The sequence below is a fragment of the Sycon ciliatum genome, chromosome 1 (genome assembly GCF_964019385.1).
Source record: "Sycon ciliatum chromosome 1, ocSycCili1.1, whole genome shotgun sequence".
Taxonomy (NCBI): domain Eukaryota; kingdom Metazoa; phylum Porifera; class Calcarea; order Leucosolenida; family Sycettidae; genus Sycon; species Sycon ciliatum.
In genome coordinates this window covers 71,625,602-71,647,992 of record NC_088643.1, presented here as the reverse complement: position 1 = coordinate 71,647,992, position 22,391 = coordinate 71,625,602, and the positions used below count along the sequence as shown (strand labels likewise).

Sequence of the window (22,391 nt, the reverse complement as noted above, 5' to 3'; positions counted from 1 at the left end):
AGTCGACTGCTGGGTCGGTCGCCCTGGTGGGCGGGAAGTAGGGTTCCGCTGCAGGGTTGAGTCCCGCTTCCTTGGGCTTGAAGGCCTGCTGGACTGGACGGAGTCACAAAGGCACTGGCGGGACTGGCTTAGGTGGTGGGCTGGGTCCCGCTCCCTTGGGCTTGAAGGCCTGCTGGACTGGACCAAGTCGCAAAGGCACTGACGGGACTGGCTTAGCTGGTAGACGTCTGGGCTTCGCACGTGGGGCTGGGGTTGGAGCAGGTCGATACTTGAGCAGGCTTGCTCTCGGCACTGGAGCTGAGGTGTTGGGTTGCACTGCAGGCTGCACTGGCTGTTGCATGTTCGGCTGCATGGGCTGCTGTGCGGGCTGTGACCCAGACCCCTGTTCTAACCCGGGCCTGCGATGAGCCACTGCGCCAGCACCTGCGTCGCTGAAGGCACTTCGACTGAAGTGGTTGGCCAGCCTGCGCTTGGCCTCCGCGTCCGATCGCGCACGACGACTTCCCACGCCGCGTGGCCAGCTCCCACCATCGACATCCTCGCTCTCTAGCTCTGAGCTCTCTGGCTCTGAACTCGAGGTATCCACAGCAGAACTTCGCGCTGCCCTGGCACTGCTCGCGCTGGCCAACTCCTCCGCCGCCCTCGCCTGCTCGACTTCGAGCTCCTTTTCCGCCAGGTCGATTTGGAGGTCGATCTCCCGCTGCTTCAGAGCGGCGATCCGCCGTGCAGTCTCCAGTTCTGCCTCCTTGTTCCTACGCAATATCGCAGCTTCAAGTTCAACGCCCCCGACTTCAAGGCTCTCGCTCGCGGACGTCCTGCCGCCGCTCCTGCGTCCCGACCGCCTCGGCTCTTGGGCCTGCTCCCCATCGGAGAGGAACCGCTTGGGCATCTTACCTAGGGTTCTCCTGCTACTCCTTCGTGGGAACTCCATGACAGGCAACGGAAACCGAGACTTTCTGCTGGTCGTGATCCGGCTCGAAGGACCAGTTTATGGCCAGCTCTCTGTCTGGCTCGCTTTACTGGATTCTACTATTTCTAGACTGTATTCTTCAGGCTCACTTCAGGCTCGACTCGCATTGCAAACTTCTGTTGTTATTGTGTTTCCAACTAACCAACTACTAAAGAAGAAGACTACTGAAGACTAGCCGAAAGGAAAAGCACCATGGTATAATATACAGCAGGGCAACATAAAGGCACAGCAGGCCGAGCAGGGCACCTGTGAAACCAGAGACCCGGACCCGTCGAAGCATGCAAATGAGGGCCGCTCTATCGCCTGACATGAATGCATACAAAGAGAGCGTAAGCAGACAGCATTGTCGTGCACTAAGATGCCGACTCGCGTGACCGTAACACAGCACGACAATGAACATGACAGTCAGACTACTCCAGACATGAATGCAGGAAACCAGTATACATGACCATGCGTGCACACATCGGGAAAATCAAACAACTTGATATACCTCCTTTTCCTTCTTCTTCTCATCCCCATTGCTGCTGTTGGATTTCATAGACAAATAAAAAAAATATCATAGAAAGAAGGATGAGAACCTTCTTACTCACGAAACCACCCACCTCATGTAAAGATGATCAGGTGAAAAATAAGCCTTACATACCCACAAAAGAAACCCTTGCTGAGGTGAGAGCAGCACTCAACTCAGGATGGAAACCCCCTATTACAAAAAAAGCTGATGAAAAACAAGAAAAGATATATGAGGAAATGAACCATCCCTTAGCAAAACTAAAACAGGGGGCAATTGAGTATGATGAAAAGATATATGCGGAATTGATCCATCCCTTAGCAAAACTAAAACAGGAAACAGTTGAGTATGCTGAAAAGATAACACGAGAGCTAGAAGTTGGGAAATATATTGTTGATGATGAGATGGAAAATGTGTATGAGTTACCGATTGATGGTGGTGAATCCTCATCCAAAGCTGAACCACCCGAAGTTGGCTCAGGAACCGATCCCACATCAGTCCTCGAAGTGAGCCAAGATGGGGTAAGTGAAAAAAGCTGAAGTTGACTCACTTCCGATTTTCTCGGAGACAGCAAGTTGACTCACTTTTCTGGAACTGGGTTGAGCCAACATGGGGTCAGTGGTTGGAGTTGTAAAATTAGTACTTAGAGGTGTAAAATTAGTACTTGGAGTTGTAATATTAGTACTTGGGTGTATATCCTTTAGTATAGTATTAGTAGTATAGGGGGAGGGGGGAGACTTTGGAGGGAGGCCCGAAGGGCCGATCGACAAAGTCGATTTTGGCTCACCTGGAAGGTGAGCCAGAACCCCCTCCCCCTATACTACTCACAGAATTAGAAATTCAGTTGCTATCCAACTGTTACAAACCCGACGGCAAAGGGCGACAACGATATCAATAGAAGACTGTATATTTTAACTATCAGAGTGATCTGTTCACAAAAAGATCATCAAAAGGAAAGTGACATAGGGGAAGAGCGCTTCCTCAAAAAAAAACTTTTCACCACGCGGTACACGTGCTTTCACAGTTTTCAGCCTTTTTTTTGCAGTGCAATAATAATAATAATAATAATACCACAGCACGCGTAATAATATAATTATGTGGGTATAATTATACGTTCCGCTTCTGTCCTATCTCCTATGATCAAATTCCATTATCAAGGTAATTATTAACACGGCGCACTGATGACCTGTGACGCCAGATCATGGATTGTCGGCCAGATTTCTCCATGTAAGCTTGTCCAGAGCGATGGCCCTCACATTCCCCAGCTGACTGCTGCGCTTCAAGTCGATGTTCCTCCTCTGTAAGTCGCTTGTGATGCGCGTCGCAATGGATGTCCTTGGACGTCCACGCCCAGCCTTGGCATCTCCCGCAAAATAGCCCGTCAGCGCGATCCATGGCGGCGCATCCCTGTCCATACGGAGAATATGGCCGGTTAGCTGCCATCTTCTCCTGTCCACGATGTCAGATAGTGGTTCCGTGTTGCACCTCTCATACAGCTCAGTATTTGACATCCTGGCTGGGTAGACTATGCCAATGAGCCGTCGGAGCTGCTTCCCGTGGAAAACGTTAAGCGATTCTGCTTGTGCTGCCGTGAGCCCCCATGCGCCGCAGTTATACAAAAGAACGGGCAGAACCAGGGCATTATACAGGCGGATGCGCCTCTGCTCACTGACCTTCCCACGCCTCAGCCAGAGGCTATACATCCTGCCGTATGCACTCGAAGCGAGGTCTTTCCTCCGCTCCAGGTCCTCACTGTCGCCAATGAGGGACCCTAGCTGCCTGCTGGACCGCCAGGAGTCTGAAGTTGATGTCAGATGCAAACTGCAATGAAAAGATCGCCGCACCCCGCCGGACGCGCGTTACGAACTCAACGAAAATGTGTCGCACTAGCCTGGTCGCGCGTTACGCCGCACCCCCCTGCGTTACGCGTTACGCGGCAACATATATTGCCAGTACGGTAGTAGAGAGTTTTCGCACGGCGTGCAACGCGCTCACTTGACGCGTTCGAAGGTCACGTGCCACGTTCAGAAGCGAGGCAAACGCGCGTTGCCAACGTGGAACGCGGCCTCATCACGTTGGCACTTGATGGCCCAGCACGTGCGATTTACGCAAAGTTCTAATGGTTCACCATGTTCACCTGCTGCGAAAGCTCTTTTCAAGTGCGTCACGCACGTGAATAGCCTCGCGTTCGGCCTTGTCACGTTGCACGCCGTGCGAAAACTCTCTAGTACTAGTAGTAGGGAGGTTCTGCTATACGTGAAACGTAGAGAAATCACGTAGAGAGCAGGTGTCTGGGTTAGAGTCTACGGCTTGGCGTGTTTTGGCTCCAGATTTCTACGCGGAGATGGGGTTCTCTACGTTGTGGCACACGCAGAGAAAATGCGTACGGATTTGCTGGGTATCGTTCAACTGCATGCAGAAAACTGCCAAATATGGAAGGAGAAATTCTTAGTACACATTCCACGTGACTTCTCTAGGTGAAACGTAGAGCAGAACAGCATTTCTTTACGTTACGGGAACGCGAAGAAAGTTCGCGTGATTCTTTGCGTTGCGTTCCCAAAACGTAGAGCAGAACCTCCCTAATAGGCGATTCACACGACAGGCAAATCCACGTTTGTCAGGTGCCCGCAGGAAGTGAAACGTGAGGATGCAGTTCACACGGCCGCGCTGGTGGCGGCCAGAGCTCCCGCGAGTATCCGGTGAGTATACGGCGTTACTGTGGTGATTTGGAATGAGTACCCAAAGACAAAGGCCAAACAACCAGGGTTCAAGACTACCGTACGATAGTACGACCTCACAGCCTCATAACTGTAAAAGTGCCCGCAGATGAGTGCATCCGCGGGCAAAAAGGCCATGGACACTTTTGATTCCCGCGGGCAAATTTTGGTCACCCGCAGGAATATCTCCATGGTGACTTTCCTGTAAACGTGGATTTGCCTGTCGTGTGAATCGCCTATAATGTGTCTTCTAGAAGCCGTGTCAGATTTGTTCTCTTGACCCTTTCGGCTTTCGCTTTCTTTGACATCACGTATCCATCTAGAAGCCGTGTCAGATTTGTACTCCTGACCCTTTCGCTTTCTTTGACATCACGTATCCAGGCGAAGCGCCATGCCCAGCATGCTAGCACCCCAAATCAAGACTTTTTTTATTTTCCGTGGCGGGAAATCGAGCTTTTCCAGGTATCTACAGCCTGTAGAAATTCAACGCTGAGAATTTCCAACTATTGTCCGGCTTTGGGCTTAGTTTGGCCCTCTGCCACCGACCTATCCTTTGAAGGAGAATGCTGAAACCAGTTGGTTGCTCTTCAGTAGTTCTTTCTCTATCGTACACATATTTTTGTATGTCGACACATGCTGTGTGCGACGACGTAGACACTTCTCAACACTTGAGCGACTTGAATTTGGCCATGATGACCGAATGTCATTGGACCGTGGAGTCGAGTAGAGGGCTCAGGCTCGATCGGCACAACGGGTACGTATAGCACAAGGGTAGGGCTAATGATATATCAAGTTGTTTGCTGTGCACAACCTTGGGGCGGAATTCAGCACGAAATTCTCTGCTCGCCAACTGTTGAGTATACCATGCAATACGTAGGTTTAAACTCATGTTGCAGTGCTATCACGGTTGCAACCCTCTTTCAAATGTTGACATAGCCAACAACCACATAATCCATATCAAATCTTGCCCCTTGTTTTCTTTCTAAGTGTGAAAAATAGAAATAATACCAGTCCTAATCATTGGAAAATGCAAATCACAGTCTATTATCGACACATCGTACTGTCGCGGACATGGAAATCCAGTCGATTGACCGGGGCCGGCGCCCTCAGCGCGTACAGAACGTTGCATGCAGTGCACATGTTGATCCAATGCGACCATCAGCAGCGCATGATAAACCGTGCTACGGCCGCATGGCCAGCGCCCTGGGGCCGCTATACGTGCGACCGGATTTCCTTGTCCACGACAGTAGTACCATGCAGCCTGGTAGTGCATTTGGAGCAGGAAAGTGAATGGTAGCACTGCGGTGGTGAACACATGAGCTGATGATAACCATCGTCGTCTTGTTGGTTTGTGTTGTCTCCAGTTCATTGCAGGTTGAACGAGGAATGAACGTCTACTCTTTCTTTCCAAAACTGGCTGGGCGCACGCCAATGAGACGGAAGCTAGTGCCAAACCAGTCCTTTGAAGTTTTGTTGTGCTGCTGGACTTTCAATCATCATGTAAAGTATATTCCGGTTTCTGAGTCTTCGTGTGCGCCTGAAGAGCTACACTGTGTAGAGATGTTGGAAGTTTATCCTGCTCACGACACTGCACCAAGTACAAGCACTTCCTCGGCACTGCCTGAGCCCTGTTCTGTGTTTACTGTGACCAGGAGAAGCAACTAGAAATTTGGAGCTTGAGCTGGAACGCTGGTGCTCTCTCTCTCTCTCTCTCTCTCTCTCTCTCTCTCTCTCTCTCTCTCTCTCTCTCTCTCTCTCTCTCTCTCTCTCTCTCTCTCTCTCTCTCTCTCTCTCTCTCTCTCTCTCTCTCTCTCTCTCTCTCTCTCTCTCTCTCTCTCTCTCTCTCTCTCTCTCTCTCTCTCTCTCTCTCTCTCTCTCTCTCTCTCTCTATCCGTCACGTTCTGCCACTGTCCGAAACCGGTGCATGTGCTAGCATGTCGAAGCGCATTGTGTCTGAGTCACTCACTCACTCTCCTGCTCCTCCCTCATATGCCCAAGACAGTATGACCAACTGTGAATACAGTTCGCGCCCACATGTGAACTTGTGTGGTTCTCTTGTACAGTGTGGTAAGCTGCCACGTGTGTACTTGCACGTGTTGTGTACATGTGTGTGCGTGTGTATCTATGGGACTGCGTTCTCCTATTCTCTCTCCGGTGCCTTCGAGGCCCACGCAACCCTTGTGACAGTGGCTCGACAGCACAGGGCAGGAGTGTGCGCGCGTGCATGTGTATATGTGGGTGGGTGTGCGCGCGCGCGCGCGCGCGTGTGCATGTGTGGGTGTGCGCGCGTGCATGCAGATGTGTGTGTGGGTGTGTGCGCACGCTGATGCTCAGCTCTCCAGAATGATGTCCGTGTGCGTAGCCAGTGTATGGTGGCAACATAGCCTTCCTTCATGTATATGTGTATGCGCATACTATTTGGGATGCTTTACTGTTTTTGGTGGGATCCAGTTACATAGTTTTCTGTTCAATTATTTATGTTTATGCAGCTGCTGTATACATGTATTTGTAGTGCACCTTTCTGTCTTTCTGCTGGTCAATTTGTCGTCTTGATGGTGTTCTAATACTGATATACATAGAAAATATTACCCTCGGAAAGTGTGCTCGTTGTGAAGTTGTCCTTCTTTGGGCTCAAACCATTGCTCGTGTATAGGTAGATACATATCAGTGGGTTCGATTGGTGGCGAGAGGTCAGCCTAAATTGTTTGGGGCGGAATTCGGCACGAAATCCACGCTGAGTACTTTTTGACGACGAGTTGCGTCGGTCTTGAAAACTCTGGCGAGAAAGAGAGGAAAATGATGTCGCTTGGAGCTTTCCGCGAAACTTAGGGCAGCTAATGCCCGCACCTTCCCAAACATTGCCTCGGAACAAGACGATACCACCAGGGAAGCTCTTGTGAGCAAGGGATAAAATAGTCTCTTTTTGGTGATATTGAGCTGAGTTTCAAATTTCCCGGGCCTGGGGTCGGATTTGGAAAATAAAAGTGCAACTTTTAGGGCTCTTTTTCGGTGCTGGCGCGCGCTTCGCCTGTACAGTGGATATCGGTTATAAAGTCATCGGACATAGTGATAAACCGGCTATATTGATACAAAATGAAAATATCAAAAGCAAAACCAGAAAAAGCCAGTCAAATTATCATTATAACCAATATATCGTATATAGCGATAAATCGGCTATAAGGATACAGAATCACCATTCAAAACACCTCTTTGTGCAGAAAAATTATCGTCTATAGTGATAGCAACACACGAGTGTGAGGCATTGATGTCTCGACTTGGAGCCACATGTGTGTTTTCATAGTGTATTCTGGTCTGATGCTTCCTGGATGATGCCTTTGGGCCAAGAAGTTCTTCACCCTAGACTGTAGAAGGTGCAGCAGCATGCATCATGTATCAGTATGCTACATTAGCGCGATCGAGTACCCACACGTGTATAATGTGTATGTATGACGAGCGCAGTTGAAAATCGCCTGTAGTGATATACCGGTTATAGTGATAAAATGTGAAAAATCAGAGGGGCACGTTATAACCAATATCTACTGTATATGTACTGTAGCCTGTGTAGGTTTGCAACGGGCAAACCAAAGTTATCATGCCACAGAAGCACTCGCGGCCAGCGCCTCGCAGGCAGTCCGCAACGCCGGCTGTCATCGTACATCGTCCCCAAGCGTGGGAAAATGGCACATGCGCAAGCGTGGGACTTGCAGCCTTGCTGGCAATGAACAGCAGCGAGACCTTTCCATGCAAACAAATTTAGAAAAGCGATCCTGTCAGCTTTTCTATGTGTTCACATGGCGCTACCTAACGACACCGCTATTCAGACACGTTGTCTACGTAGCTACGTAAGTTTCTACGTAAGATGCTCGGTACTTGGTCCTGGACCAGGGAGCTACTCCATCATGGCTCCTACGAGTACCATCGCGCGGCCGGCTGGCCGCATGCCTGTGCATTGCAGACTTTTTGTTGTTGCCTTTTCGGATGTGCATGCACGAGGAACTTCCTTCTTTGGAACTGCTTCTTGACCTGTTTCGGATATTTCGTCTCCTGGCCTGGCTTATTTCGTTTCGGCGCTGCTGAGACCTCCTTTCGCGGAATATTACTCAATGACAGGTGAGTTGACCAGTTCCCTTTGATTCATTTGCTTGTGTTGACTCTTTCATTTACGAAACGTGTGCTGATTTTGGGCGGAATGCAATAAATAATGGAAAAGCTGACAGGATCTCCTTTCTAAATTTAGCTTTTCCGCTGCCGAGGCCTCCTTTTACGGAATACTCAATGACAGGTGATCTCTGAGTTGACCAGTTTCCTTCGATTCATTTGCTTATGCTCACCCTTTCATTTACGGAAACGTGTGCTGATTTTATTCGGATTTAGATCCATTTTTATCTCTTTGGCCTTGTCTACAGTGTGCGAAGAACGCGAGTTCACCTTCTTGACGGTAAGGCTTATGTTAGATGTGTTGTCGAAAGACTCATATTCATTGCACATTAGTACGTTACAAGTAAGGCACTGGTCAGTGGCATACTATCGTTGGCAGTTCGCAATCTAGAGGGAAAGGTTCAAGGCACGGCTGTTTTTTTCGCGAAATTTGGACATTTAACAAGATGGCAGCCAAAAGTCTCGATTGGGCTGGATCGGCGAGGAAATTTGAATTTTCAAATTCTCAGCAGCCGATTTCGCTGTGGTTTTCGCTCGATTTAGAAAGCTACCAGGCCAGGTTTACCCGGAAAACAGGTATTCCGTGTTCCTCTTGAAACTAGCTTTCCGCTGGTACCTCACATGGCCAACTTCGTCTCAGGAGCAGTTTGTTCCGCGTTGCACAAGTCAAGCCTTCTTTCTCGCTCGTTCCTTGATTCATCGTTGACATGCCTGCGTCAAGAAGCCCTTTCAGGAATTTTCCCAGTCTAGCTTTCAGTTTTCCCAGGTAGAGGACTATCTTCTGGCTATCTTCACCAAGTTTTATCACGGGCCGTGCACAAACTTCAGGTCCCGTGCGTTCGATGCTGAGCTACCTTTTCATGCGATTTAGGGGACAGATGGCATGGCGCTGGAGTTGCTGTTGAGTCCAGGAGGCCGAGGCCTGGTGGAAACTGCCCAGTAGACATGTGGGGTATTGCTGAAAAAGGCAGCAAGCACACAGATAGCCCCGAAATTGTGATGTAGATCCGCGTGCGTTTGTTCGATTGCATAATCGGCAAATTTGAAAGTTGCACCCGTGATCCCGGCGAGGAGAAGCTGAAAATCAGTGCGTGTGTCAATATCCAGACTACCAGGGACAGCTTGGAGAGGTTCGAAAAGGTCAGGATGCTGGTTGACCACGGCAGGAGTTCCTTTTACCTTCCTTCTCTCTCAAATTGTCTGGATATTGAGTATCTCGCTCGAGCGCTTTCAAATAATAAATCCTGGTTTGACTTGCGAAATCGTGGAACCACACGGAGAGTGACATGAGTTTTATCCCAAAACGCAAACTCCCATCGTATTCATGAGGTTTGTACCGCGTTACGTAAATCGCACTGAACGACTCCATATTGTTAGATGTCCGTGCGCGAACAGCCGTGAAGGACTCATTGACCGAGTTTGCCAAATAAATTCGCATATCGGGGAAAATCTTCATTGTGGAGAGGTTCAGTAACTTGTTTGCTCCATACGAAACAAGCCAATGGGTGCAGTCTCGTCTCGTGAAAATCTCCTACTTGTATGATTGGATTTGTTTACTCGAGTTTGGGCTGTTTGATTTGTGAGTACCGCCGAGATTGCACTGCCCCAAATAAAGTTTCGTGCCGCCAAAGCAAGAATTACGATCTGCAATCTGTTTGTAGTACCTGCAAGAATGTGCAGTACATGTATCGTACTTTCTCTGTTGCTGTTTCAGTTGCCGTCATGTTGCTAAAGAAAGGTTCAGTAGAGAGGTTCTGCAAAACGAAAATTCGAACGAAGTTTCGCGACAGTCCTTGCGAAAGTGTGTACGAATTTTTGCACGAACTTTGCGTTCTGCACATTTTCGTAGTTTGCGCGGGCCAAGTGCACGTACGCCATGATGACCCGATCTCACGAAATTTCCTACGACAGTTCATTTGGCGTTCCATGTAAGTTTCGCGTCCAAAGTTGCGAAAGTTCGTGCGAAGTTTTGCACTTCATGATGTAGAGCGAAAGTTTGTACGCATTTTCGTTCTGCAGAACCTCTCTAGTGACTCATTTGTTTCATACGAGACGAGTCAATTATTATTATTATTATTATTTTATTTATTTTACTAGGGTGTTTCCCACAGACCTATGGTCTTCTTACGGGAGCCCCTAGAAAGGTTAAGCATGAACGAACAAATGGGCGATAATTTGTACAAGAGCGAACAGTGGAAGGCAGCATATTCCACCGATCAGAACCTATGTAGCCAAGACGAGAAAAACCAGCTTTAGTGTGGGCGGAAGGCAAGGCCAGAGAAAAAGAGATTTGGGACCTAGTGACGGCAGTAGTATGTGCACTGGAGGAGCGGGTATGGAAAATTTCTTTTAGGAGGGAGCTACATGTGCCGCTATGGACAGAGCGAAATACAAGAATAAAAAGCTTCAAATTGACTCGGACAGAAATGTGAGAGAGATTGTATAGGCTAAGAATATGAGAGGCACTGGTAAAGTTATCGAAACCAAAAACTATGAGTCGGTGTGGCTTAGAATCTTTCACTGTAGAAGAAATCTATTCGTATGTCTATTGGAGAAAAAATTGTATTCATTGGTTATAAAATAGGTTAAGACAAACTCACAGAATAAAATACCATCGGTACCTTGGTGTTCGTCCTAAAGAGGTTCGACTGGATATCATTCATACTCACCAAAAGATGTGTAAGATTTTATTATCATGGAGTGCCTTGTTTATCTCTCAGTATCAGTACCTCCAACCATACTTGTCTTTGTACATACATCTACATCTACTGTTCTTTCAATCAAATGAACCCCTCGATAGGCACGTTGCCTTTGGGTCATTTCATAATAATAATAATAATAATAGCCTTGACCCTTTTATCCTCAGGATCAGTGTAGTTCTTGGAACGAGGTGTCGGACTCAGCAATGTATTTGTTTACATTTTAATACATGTTTATTGTTCCTCCTTTGCTGTGTTGTTTTAGAAAATCGTGGACTAACAGTTTGAAGTAATTGAACTACTTCCAAAAGTTGTATCGACATCAACAGGATTACGATTTCAGTGCAATATGATGCTGGATGACCTTATCACGATAACCCATGATTATAAACCATTATAAACACAGAATCAACAAAAACATCTGCGACACGCACCTGGCGCATGGCTACATTTCTCAAATAAATCTGATCGAGGGTGGGGAAATCTGAAATATCTGAAAGGCAAGACAAATTTATGACGAGTCATGAAATTCTGCAACAGCAACATGCACAGAATGACCTCCGTATAAAAAAGTATCACCACCACTACTCACATGTTTCCCCGCAGAAGAACATGCATTATGCTAGTGCCATTTTTTGCAAGAAAAGGCTTGCACATCAATGCGTATAATACGGTATTGATATGATGTGAAGGCTATCATTTACATAATTATTGATATAGGGCATTCCATTGATTGGTGACAGAAAAAACAAAAGAAATTATAGCAATAAAAACTGCTTTATGGCAGTTTTCTAAAAAAAGTTATTGTGTTCTAGTCCATGGACCTCGTCTAAAAAGTAAGAAATTAACGAAATGTGATAGCTGAAAATTAAAATTTCACACAAAACCTCACAATAATCAGCACACACAGAATTAAAAGCTTCATGTAGACGACCTTTTCCCCTCGTGATCCTCTTTCCTATGCATGCATGTTGCCAATTGTTGGTGCAGTACAAGTTAAAGTTTAAAACAGCATTTCAAGTGTTGTGATTATTGTGAGGTTTTGTGTGAAATTTTAATTTTCAGCTATCACATTTCGTTAATTTCTTACTTTTTAGACGAGGTCCATGGACTAGAACACAATAACTTTTTTTAGAAAACTGCCATAAAGCAGTTTTTATTGCTATAATTAAATTTGTTTGAGCACCTTGGCTTGCAATATCAGCAGTGTTGTGCGAAATTTCTGCAGCATTGTGCGACTAGTGTCTACCGCTAGGCATAAGTCGTTTTCAAACAGCAGCAACAGGAGATCCGCGAGCTAATCCGCTCCTCCATCCGAGAAGCCATTTCCGGGGACGACTCTGGTGAGCCGGATGCTGAGATCGCCTGCGCAACAAGACCTGAACTCGGCAGGTACTACAACAACTTTGTAGGTAGGCTTGACTCTGACGTGCCTGTACATGCATCTCCACCACATGCCCACACCCGTCCCCTATGTGTTGCACATGTGGCCGAGAGAGTGGTGGAGAAAGTGCTGCGAGGGGAGTTCGTAGATTTAGCACTCCTCCTCAGGCTCCTGCGCCCCTCAGCAGTGCCCGCTGAACCCTCAGCCAAACGTTTCAGGCTCGAGAACGACTCGGATGGGTCAGTAGTGCTGGCCCCAGCCTAGCAGAAAAAGCGGAGAGTCGAGTCTATAATGGCCTGGGCCGAAGCGTGGGCAGTGTTGTCCATCATTGTAGGCATGCAACGCACACACTGCCTGAACGAACTGCTGGTATACCAGCATCACGTCCTAAGGGCGTTATGCATTCTACCCTCAGCAAGAATCTTAGATCAGCTTTTGACTACCCTGATGTTGTGGATGCTCACCTGGGGCAAGAGGGCTTGATGTCTTGCCAAATAAATCGGGTGGGCATCGCTTGATCATGCATGCATCTTTCAGCCCCGGAAGCTGGTCCGGCCGTGCGCATGCGCTAGTCATGTCTCTTGCATTGTCATTGCTGTTTTGACTCTCGAGCGTGCAACTTGCGGAACATTAATTTTGTTCCCACACAATTTCCTTCCCACCCTCCCACCCGCTACCTCAACTCACGTTTCTGGTGCACACATGACATTGTATTTCTCGCTCAACATGTGTCGGTTGCATAATTATGGCATCGGGCGCGTTCTTTATCTCTTGCCAATATGTGCTTGCCATGCCTACATGATGCCAAATCGCCATTGGGGTTATACACCCGGTTTTTTCCCTCACTACTGCGTCCGTCGGCGCGAGGGTTTTTTCCCGGCTGGCTTGGTCCAGGAAAATTAATCTGACGGTCCCAAATGGTTCTGCATCATGGCCTATTTCTGTCATCCGCATGCACATCTTTCCCATTTGAGACACACTCTGTTCTCAGTGCTTGCTTTCATGCCTCACTCGTGAGTCGGTTCACATCTGGCTTCGGCCAGCTACCCTTCAATTTGTGTGCTGTCGCTATTGCTGTCTATAATCTGTGTGTACCAGTATATATATGGCGCGAGAATGTATTCTTACAATCCATGAGAATATTATGCCCTCAACTGTCATGCATACCTCTATATTTAGCATTAGATGGCTCTACTCAGAGTCATTGGCGGCTCCATGCGGAGTCATTTGCCGGCTCCATGCGGAGTCATTTGCCGACTCCATGTGGAATCATTTGCCGGCTCCATGCGCGGAGTCGTCTGCCGGCTCCATGCGGAGTCGTCTGCCGGCTCCATGCGAAGTCATTTGCCGGCTCCATGTGGAGTCATTTGCCGGCTCCATGCAGAGTCATTTGCCGGCTCAGCTGTGAGCCATCTAGCGGTCCCTAGCAGAGCTATCACACTAGTTGCTCGAATCGGCGCTCCCATGGAATGGCATTGCCCTATTCAGAGACATCAGTTGGTCCAAGTGCCCCAGCCTTCAGCTCTTCACTGACACGCCTGGCGTCGGTTTCGGCGGGCTTTATAACCCAGCGCGGTTCTACGGCACATGGTCAGCACACCAGTCGGATGGCCCATTTCGCAGCATTATCTGGCGGGAACTCTACCCAATTGCCATTGCGCTCTCTTTATGGGGAGAACAATGGGCGCATCATGCTGCCCAATGCCAACAAACAGACTACTTCAATAGCGCACATCATCTCCGTCATACGCTACTGATCAAGGCCGGCGACCTAATTAGGGACTCAGTAGCCCCAAGTTCTGCCCGCACATACCTGCCAGGGACTAGGGCGTATTTGAAGCTGTGTACACAACTGGGATGCCAGCCGAGTAGCCCGTCGGTAAATGACTTGCTGGCATTCATCACCCACTGCGTATCCGGTCACAGATCTAGCGCAACCATCCGAGTATATGTATCCGCCATGAAGTATTACCTCTGCCATGGTGGGCCGTCACACATAACTCGGCACGATAGAGTTACAACAGCCCTGGAGGGAGCGGAGCGTCAGCAATGGCAGCACCGCCAGCAAGCAGCACCGACACAATGTCAACGCCAGGCTATCACCCAATCAGACCTGCAGCAGCTCTTGACCCCTGCGATCCAGCGCTCCCACTACTGCGAATCGGACAGGTGCATGCTCTGGGCCGCCTTCATGACAGCCTTTGCGGGATTGCTCAGAGTGAGCGAGGATACTGCCGCCTCTCCCCGCTCCGCTTCGAATGGCTGCACTCTGACCCTTGGTCAAGTCTCACTCACTGGGACTCAGATCAGCATACGACTTGGGATAACAAAGACCTCCCAACATGGCACTGGGGGCCAAGTCATCTTGCAGCCATGGTCCGGCAGCCAGCTCTGCCCTGTCCAAGCAATGCGCAAGTACCTCGCTATCCGCCACGCTACGCAAACGACGTCACCGCTGTTCATATTCCGAAGTGGGCAATATCTCACAGCCAAGGATGTGAACTACTGGAGGACGAGAGTCCTAGGTCCGGGTGGTAGCAGTCACTCCTTCAGGATCGACAGGGCTACTGCAATGGCCGGAAGGAATGCCTCAGCTTGGCAGCTCCAGAAGGCCGGCCGCTGGGCTAGTGACACGTACAAAACGTACCTCCGTGTGCCGGCTGGCCTGCCTCTTGGTCAGCAATGAGCTGGCTACACTGCCATGTGTGCATGCGCGTGCTGCTGGGCACTGTGTTTGTATCAATCCTGCCCAAAATACTCTAAGCACTCTGCACCCCCTTATGTAGGAATATGACCTCCCAGCAGCCACATATGCAAACTCTTTAACGCATTGTGTTGCGCACTGTCACTGCTAAGCTTATCTGCAAGCATGTAGCGCAGCGTTTGCTCAACCGCGGAAAGAAAGCAAGAAAAGCAGTGTGTATATGCGGGGTTGCCACTAACCACTGACTCTTCTTGGGGAAGCAAGCAAAGCCCCTCAGCTGAATGCATTTTGGAACAATTCTCTGCATGAGCTTTCAAGCACTGGCGGCACGCGCTGCCCAGCAGCAGGACCACATGGTCCCAGCAGGACCAGCTGGTCCCAGCATAGACACATTGTGTCCAGCAGCCGGGCCAATTGGCCCCAGCATACAGCAGGACCGTCCGGTCCCAGCAGTCATTTGACTACCTGCGCACAGCCGTGTCCCACAAGGGCACAGCAGCATTAGTTAGGACCACATGGTCCCAGCAGGACCAGCTGGTCCCAGCATAGACACATTGTGTCCAGCAGCCGGGCCAATTGGCCCCAGCATACAGCAGGTCCGTCCGGTCCCAGCAGTCATTTGACTACCTGCGCACAGCCGTGCCCCACAAGGGCACAGCAGCATTAGTCAGGATCATTGGCCTTAATCTCTTGCACTGCCTGCCATCTACCAGCATTGTAACAGAATTTTCTACAATCCCGCTTTGCTGGGCCGCCTGGTATAAATGCATTGTTGCAAACAATTCGCAGATTACAAATTCTGTTACAAAACACTTGATATGATCCAGCCGCAGCAGCTCGGCAACCCCAACTTCCACTTGCTTGATGTGCGTGTGGGTGATAACAAGAGTAGCTCTACTCTTGGTGATAACCAGATAACCATATATATCTACTGACGTAGATAATCAAGCGAGGTACGGAGGGCTTGATGGCTGATCAAAGCCCAAGGGACCAGCCCGAGGGCTTTGATCAGCCATCAAGCCCGACTGTACCTCGCTTGAATATGCTTCAGACGATCCCACCCACACAACATCACTTTTCGGTTGCATCGATCAGGGTCAGTTCGTAGATCTACAACTGTACGCTGGCACATGGTTTTGTGGTGATATTTTTTTCATGACTTTGACCTCAATTTCGTGTGTTCAAATATGGAAGAATCAAATTTTGAGTAAGATATACAGATGAGTAAAGCACTGGAACTCGAAGCAGTAGAGCAAGTGAGAGTTAGGAATTATTTGTGATTCACAGTAAAGTGGATGGTTGCGCCTTGGAGATTGGCTCCCTGAAACAGATTCAGAGTTGACGCGGCCGGACGAGACCGATGGCTGTGCCGAGACAGGTGCTGGCGGTAGTGCCACTGGCGGCAGGGCCAAATCTCCGAAAATGTCATTGTCAGACATTCCCAGGAGTAGCTGGTGGTGGCTTCCTGCTTGCTTTGTTGCCGTGTTTTCCGAAGCGCCACCCTGGTGGTTCTTGGTGCTGAAGTTCGTGTTTAACGTGTAGTAATCTTTGCCTTCGTTGTCCTTGCAGAGCGTCAAGGATTCCTTTGTCAGCCGGCACTGAACTTCACGTCCCCGGAGGCCATGGTGGTACGTCAGGTAGAACCAAACTTCCATATTTAGGTTGCTTGGCTCTTTCGAGTACAAAAACAACTTGTTAATCTTTGCAAAATCCTCGGTACTGATAATTGCCTTGGACTGTGTTGCGTTTAGTTCGCCCTGCCGTTTTAGTTTCTTCAGGATTCCGTCGTAGGCTTGGTTTGAACGGCGGAACTCAGGATCGGTGAAGATATTCATGTCACGGTCAGTCTCAGCTAGGTGGCGATTGATTGCTGCTCTGAACCCCTGGTAACTGCTCCGCTGGTAGTACTCTTTCTTCTGTGTTCTTATACCCAAATCCAAATAAGTCTTACATAGTGCTTCATTCAATTCGTCCTTGGAGCACGTGGCCAGATCAATATTGGTTCCATTGTCGGCAGCATAATCCATAAACACTTTCACCCATCCCTTCGTGGTGCACGATGTGCTCTTCGGTACTCTTTCAGTGATCACAGTGTCCACCTCCTGCACTGAAACGGACTCGAACCGGCGCTTGGCAGTTGGTTCCGACGATGACTCGGCCATATTAGGTAAGACACTTCCAAAAAAGGTAAGAGCAAGGTAAGAACTCTACGCTCACTCTGCACAGGAAACAATAAAACTGATAGTGCGCATGAGCAGTACGATAGAGCTTTGATGGTTTTTGCGTACCAGGAGCGGGCTTTGATGGCAAATCAAAGCCCGCTCTCCGAGGCTGCTGATTGGTCGTAACCTAGCAAAGGGCACGTGGGTCGTTTGAATGTTGAACTAAAGTCAGACATGTACATTTTTGTCTAGAGGTCAAGTCATGTTTTTCGATTTTGACAGCATGTTGCAAGGCGAGGACGCGTAGTGCTCCTGACTACAACCAAGAGTACATAAGTTCATAACCCCCCCCCAGAGTGTGCAACTCCACTATGGGTGCTGTCCCGACAGAATTTCAAGTTGACGTCATTTTGATGATGCAATGCGCACTGTACACGGATTATCAGACGAATCCGGAACCTGTGGTTGACCGAAGCCGATCGATCCTGTACAAATTATTGCAAAGAAAAACGTGTGATGCGTTGACACCCGTACACATGTTGTAATAGGCGATTCACACGACAGGCAAATCCACGTTTACAGGAAAGTCACCATGGAGATATTCCTGCGGGTGACCAAAATTTGCCCGCGGGAATCAAAAGTGTCCATGGCCTTTTTGCCCGCGGATGCACTCATCTGCGGGCACTTTTACAGTTATGAGGCTGTGAGGTCGTACTATGGTACGGTAGTCTTGAACCCTGGTTGTTTGGCCTTTGTTTTTGGGTACTCATTCCAAATCACCACAGTAACGCCGTATACTCACCGGATACTCGCGGGAGCTCTGGCCGCCACCCGCGGCCGTGTGAACTGCAGCCTCACGTTTCACTTCCTGCGGGCACTTGACAAACGTGGATTTGCCTGTCGTGTGAATCGCCTATAAATCACTGCTGCAAGGAGCATTGCGTCATAAATAATGACGTCAACTTGAAATTCTGTCGGGACAACAGGGTACAGTCCGTGCGCCAAGGGGTACTCAAGGGCAGATTTTATTTGCAACCGCGGGAAACGAAGTCACCAAGACGCCTTCATTTGAGGCTTTTGGAATTGGAGAATTTATTGAATTTAGGTATGGCTCTCGTCCCTTCTAGAGAACTAACCAAGACCCTGTGGGGGCAGAAGGAGACTTCTTTGGCTCCGTGAATACACTAGCTATGCGGTGGTCTAGTTAGTTTGAGTGTGTGGTTCGTATTCAAAGTGTTCCAAGCCGCAGTTCACTCGAAGGTCATCGTGGATACGTCTGTACTTGAAAATCAAGGCTGGAAAGGACTGCCTGGTGTGTCCGAACGGTAAGTTTTGCACTGAAGGCATTTTTTGTATGAATTGTTGAAAGTGTCTACTTGTTCGAAATGCAAAAGAGATGGTCGTAGATCCTTGGCCCACAACACCCCACTAAATAAACTATGACCTGTCGTGAAATTATGTGAAATTGATCAACACAATCATCCACAAATTATCCTATGCCAAAGTACTGCAAATGCAAATAATGGCATCCCTTTACCTAGGTCATGTTTGTAGGGCCTTATGCCACATCTTTGCATGATTTCCTCATGCAAATCGTGTGCCTAGCTTCGAAAACACATTGCGCTAAGGGCCGAATATATACCTGTGAATCAGAACAACAGCACTCACTATTGCTTTCATGAGTGGTAATGGTCAGCTGAAAGGAAACTTCTATCCATCAACTCATAAGTAAAGTAATGACTAATCTCCTTGCTACGCATGTGGTTCCTTCGTATTTACATGTACCGTAAAGTACCGCCAGAGCGCCCCACCATCTCGTCCTTTCGGGGTCGTATTGTGGAGGTGGTCTCCTGTCTGTAGGTTATATGACACGAACTTTGTACACATATTGCACGTTCTGCAGACAATCCGTACCTTCGAGCGGACACTAGCTCCACACAAAAACCTGCTTAGTGTGACCTTAGTACACTAAGTTAGTTGCTCACACCGTACGAACTTCGTTGCACTCTGCCATACGATTTTCCTTTCCCTGGCTGTAAAATCTGTCGCGGCAAAATATAGGTGGGGCGCTCTCGCGGTACTTTACGGTATGTGCGCCTCTCTGTGTTCGGTGAATGATTTTGAATATTTGCGCACGACTTAAGGATAGTGCACATTGTGTGGATGTACCTGCGTATGTAATCCTTTCATGATTTAAAAATTAGGAGCCGTGCTTCTCATCACCGTGGACAAGTAAATGTCGGCCAATTATGTAGCGTTTGGAGACTTGCACAAGTACAGTTGCGTGTCAATTATGCGGCAACCGCGGAATAAAATGAATATTCTGGACGACTGAAGCTACAAAGCCATCTTGTGTTAACAGATCAAAAAGACAGTACTTCGAAGTACCTGTATTTATCACTAGTATTACCCTGAGACAGTCGTGCTCATCTCTAGAGACTGGCTTGTATTTAACTCTACGTAATGGCAACTTTCATGATGCTGACTGTCTACATTTACTTGAAGTAGGACTATAAATACTAAATATAAGGTCTATAAGCTGTCAGTGCGTTGCTGTTGGATACCCGACATGCCATGTGACTGACCGCCAGATAAACGACTTACGATTGTACCGGTCACAGTGTAGCTGGGTTTTCACGAAAAAAATGAAACTTATACGATTGTAAGAAAAGTTCAGAAACCACACTTACACATACACACACGCACACACACACACACACATGCGCGCGCACGCGCGCACACACACACCTGTCCTGTTCTGTTGAGCCACTACCACAACTTGGCACAAGGATCGCATCGGCCCCAAAGGGGCAGTAGAGCGAAAGTGAGAGGTGTTGACTTCGAGTTCACCTATCTCTACGGTGAACGCAACCTCGATCGAAAGTCATGCCAAACGGATTTATCTACCACGCGCGCGCGCGCGCGCGTGCGCGTATACAAAACGGAGGAAGGATTACTTACTCTCCCTGTATGATGTATCTTGTATTCGTGAACAATGTCATTGATGTTTTTCCGTGCATGTTTTTGAATGTGCGAGCATAACTTCCAACATCAAGCACATTCTTGCTTCTCATCAGCATGTACAAGTTTATGTTGGGCAGTTATGTAGCGTTTGTTTTACCGGCTGCGTTTGTTGGTGCTTGCAGGTCATTGGCGTGCTGTCTGTTTCACAGAAGCTCGTGTAACAGGTTCACCGTACAGCTATGAATGCAATGTAGCGTGTCGAAGCCACTTCGGTATGACGTGATGCCTAATTTCCTGGTTGTACCAAAATTGCGAGTATGCAAGTGATCGTCAAGCCTGCCCCCTGTACAGTAGCCGTCTTGCCTTGTTACGCCTGGTTCTGACTCTGCGTTCTCGTATACTCCATGCAATGTTACAAGGAATACTGCTCCCTTCTCAAGCAATTCATTGGCAACAAAACGCTCGGCTATGCCCTGTAACTTTGCTGTGCGGTTTGTGCTTTGTCAATGTTGTGCACCAGTTCATGATCTGTGCTTGCTGGTCTTTTTGTTTTGTCCCGCACAATTGAGGCGCTGTAGCACAGTGTACAGTGTCGATCATCCTGCCCAGGCTCTGGTCTCACGTACCACAGTACGGTTTCTCTTGTTGCTCACTGTAATGTGCATGATACAAGCTCCTTGGTACTCCATCATCACCTGGTGCTGTTGCTGCCATTGTTGGACCCTGCTGATATCCTTCTCGCAATGCCCGAACGGTGTTCCAACAAATGCACAACTCGCTCTCTTAGTTGTCACATTCGGTTTGGTCTCGTTCCAGTCTTTCGAATTGAGTGAGTGCGTAAACTTGTATGAAGTGGTGAAGCAAAAGCCGTGCGCCGGCAAACATTCAATGTCCGGGTGTAATGACGCACCAAGGCCCCGGAACTTGCGTCCAATTCCTGAGTGATTTTTGTGTGCCTAGCCTCTAGGTATCATACCATATTTGTTTGGTTCAACCGTTTTGGATGCCCACTGCAATACCATTCACTGTATTATGTGTGTATGTTATCCAAGAAATCTCCCATATTTTTGGGTGGACAAAACCTCGCCATAAGTCAGTAACCTGGCATTTTGCACCAACAGAACTCCTAGGATATCAGCGCCGTCTCAGTACCTGGGGACAGTTGTAAAGAAAAAGAAAAAATACCCTTGGCCCACAATGCCCCACTAAATAATCCGAAGGGTGTCGCGAAGACGACAATTTCCTTACCTTTCTTTCGTGGACGAAAAAAGACACTTCGCTTCGTCCGTTGCGCATGAAACGAAACATGAGGGTAGTGTTTATCAATTAGAATAGGTATCATGCACGAAGGAATGGCGAAAAGGTGCTATGCTCGAGCGCTGGTCGTCGTCTTGTTTGTCAATTTTGAGTCCCATTGAGAATTTTCTTCTCCAGACCTCTCAAATTTCCCGCGGTTGCAAATAAAAGTGCAACTTCTAGACGACTTTTTTGAATTTGGCGCACGGACTGGGTATGTGGGAGTTGCACACTCTGGGGGGTTATGTACTCTTGCTACAACCATAAACCGGTTGGCAGAGTACCGGTACGGTCTTGCGACCATTTGAACTCTGCCAACCGGTTTATGGTTGTAGTCAGGAGCACTACGCGTCCTCGCCTTGTAACCATGGTAACATGCTGTCAAAATCGAAAAACATGTTTTAAAAACTACCAAGCAAGAATTCTGTATATACCAGGTCTAGTCATGTACTTGTCATGATTCTTTTCTATTAAATTATTCTTTTTACCAGGCGTGGGCCATCCGGGATATCCCCTGGATTATCAAAATGGGTGCCTTATTATTTTCTTCTTTTTTTTTCTTTTTTTCTTTTTCTGTTTATTCTTTTTACCAGGCGTGGGCCATCCCATGGACTATCAAAATGGGTGCCTTATTATTTACCTACGTATCCATATCTAGAAGCCGTGTCAGATTTGTACTCTTGACCCTTTCGCTTTCTTTGACATCACGTATCCATATCTGTTCCACGGGAGCTTTTGTGAACCCGCGCAGTCGCGCGCATGGTTCCCCCGCATCTTGCTGTGCTGTACGATAATTTGGTACTACGTTATTTTCTTTATCCTTTTCTGG

At 48.2% G+C, this 22,391-nt stretch overlaps 2 protein-coding genes and 1 long non-coding RNA gene across 3 annotated transcripts; 2 read left to right on the top strand and 1 right to left on the bottom strand.

The window, feature by feature from the left end:
- Positions 1 to 103: 103 nt before the first annotated feature.
- On the bottom strand, positions 104 to 889 carry LOC135806803 (sec-independent protein translocase protein TatB-like). The gene has a single exon (XM_065321008.1). The coding sequence runs from the start codon at positions 887 to 889 to the stop codon at positions 104 to 106; it is 786 nt and encodes a 261-aa protein (XP_065177080.1).
- A 7,120-nt stretch (positions 890 to 8,009) lies between these two features.
- LOC135807091 (uncharacterized) lies at positions 8,010 to 11,629 on the top strand. The gene is made up of 3 exons (XR_010551450.1): positions 8,010 to 8,305; positions 8,602 to 8,633; positions 11,318 to 11,629. It is a non-coding gene; the product is annotated as an uncharacterized LOC135807091 (long non-coding RNA).
- A 2,767-nt stretch (positions 11,630 to 14,396) lies between these two features.
- On the top strand, positions 14,397 to 15,122 carry LOC135806792 (uncharacterized). The gene has a single exon (XM_065321004.1). The coding sequence runs from the start codon at positions 14,397 to 14,399 to the stop codon at positions 15,120 to 15,122; it is 726 nt and encodes a 241-aa protein (XP_065177076.1).
- Positions 15,123 to 22,391: the final 7,269 nt, after the last annotated feature.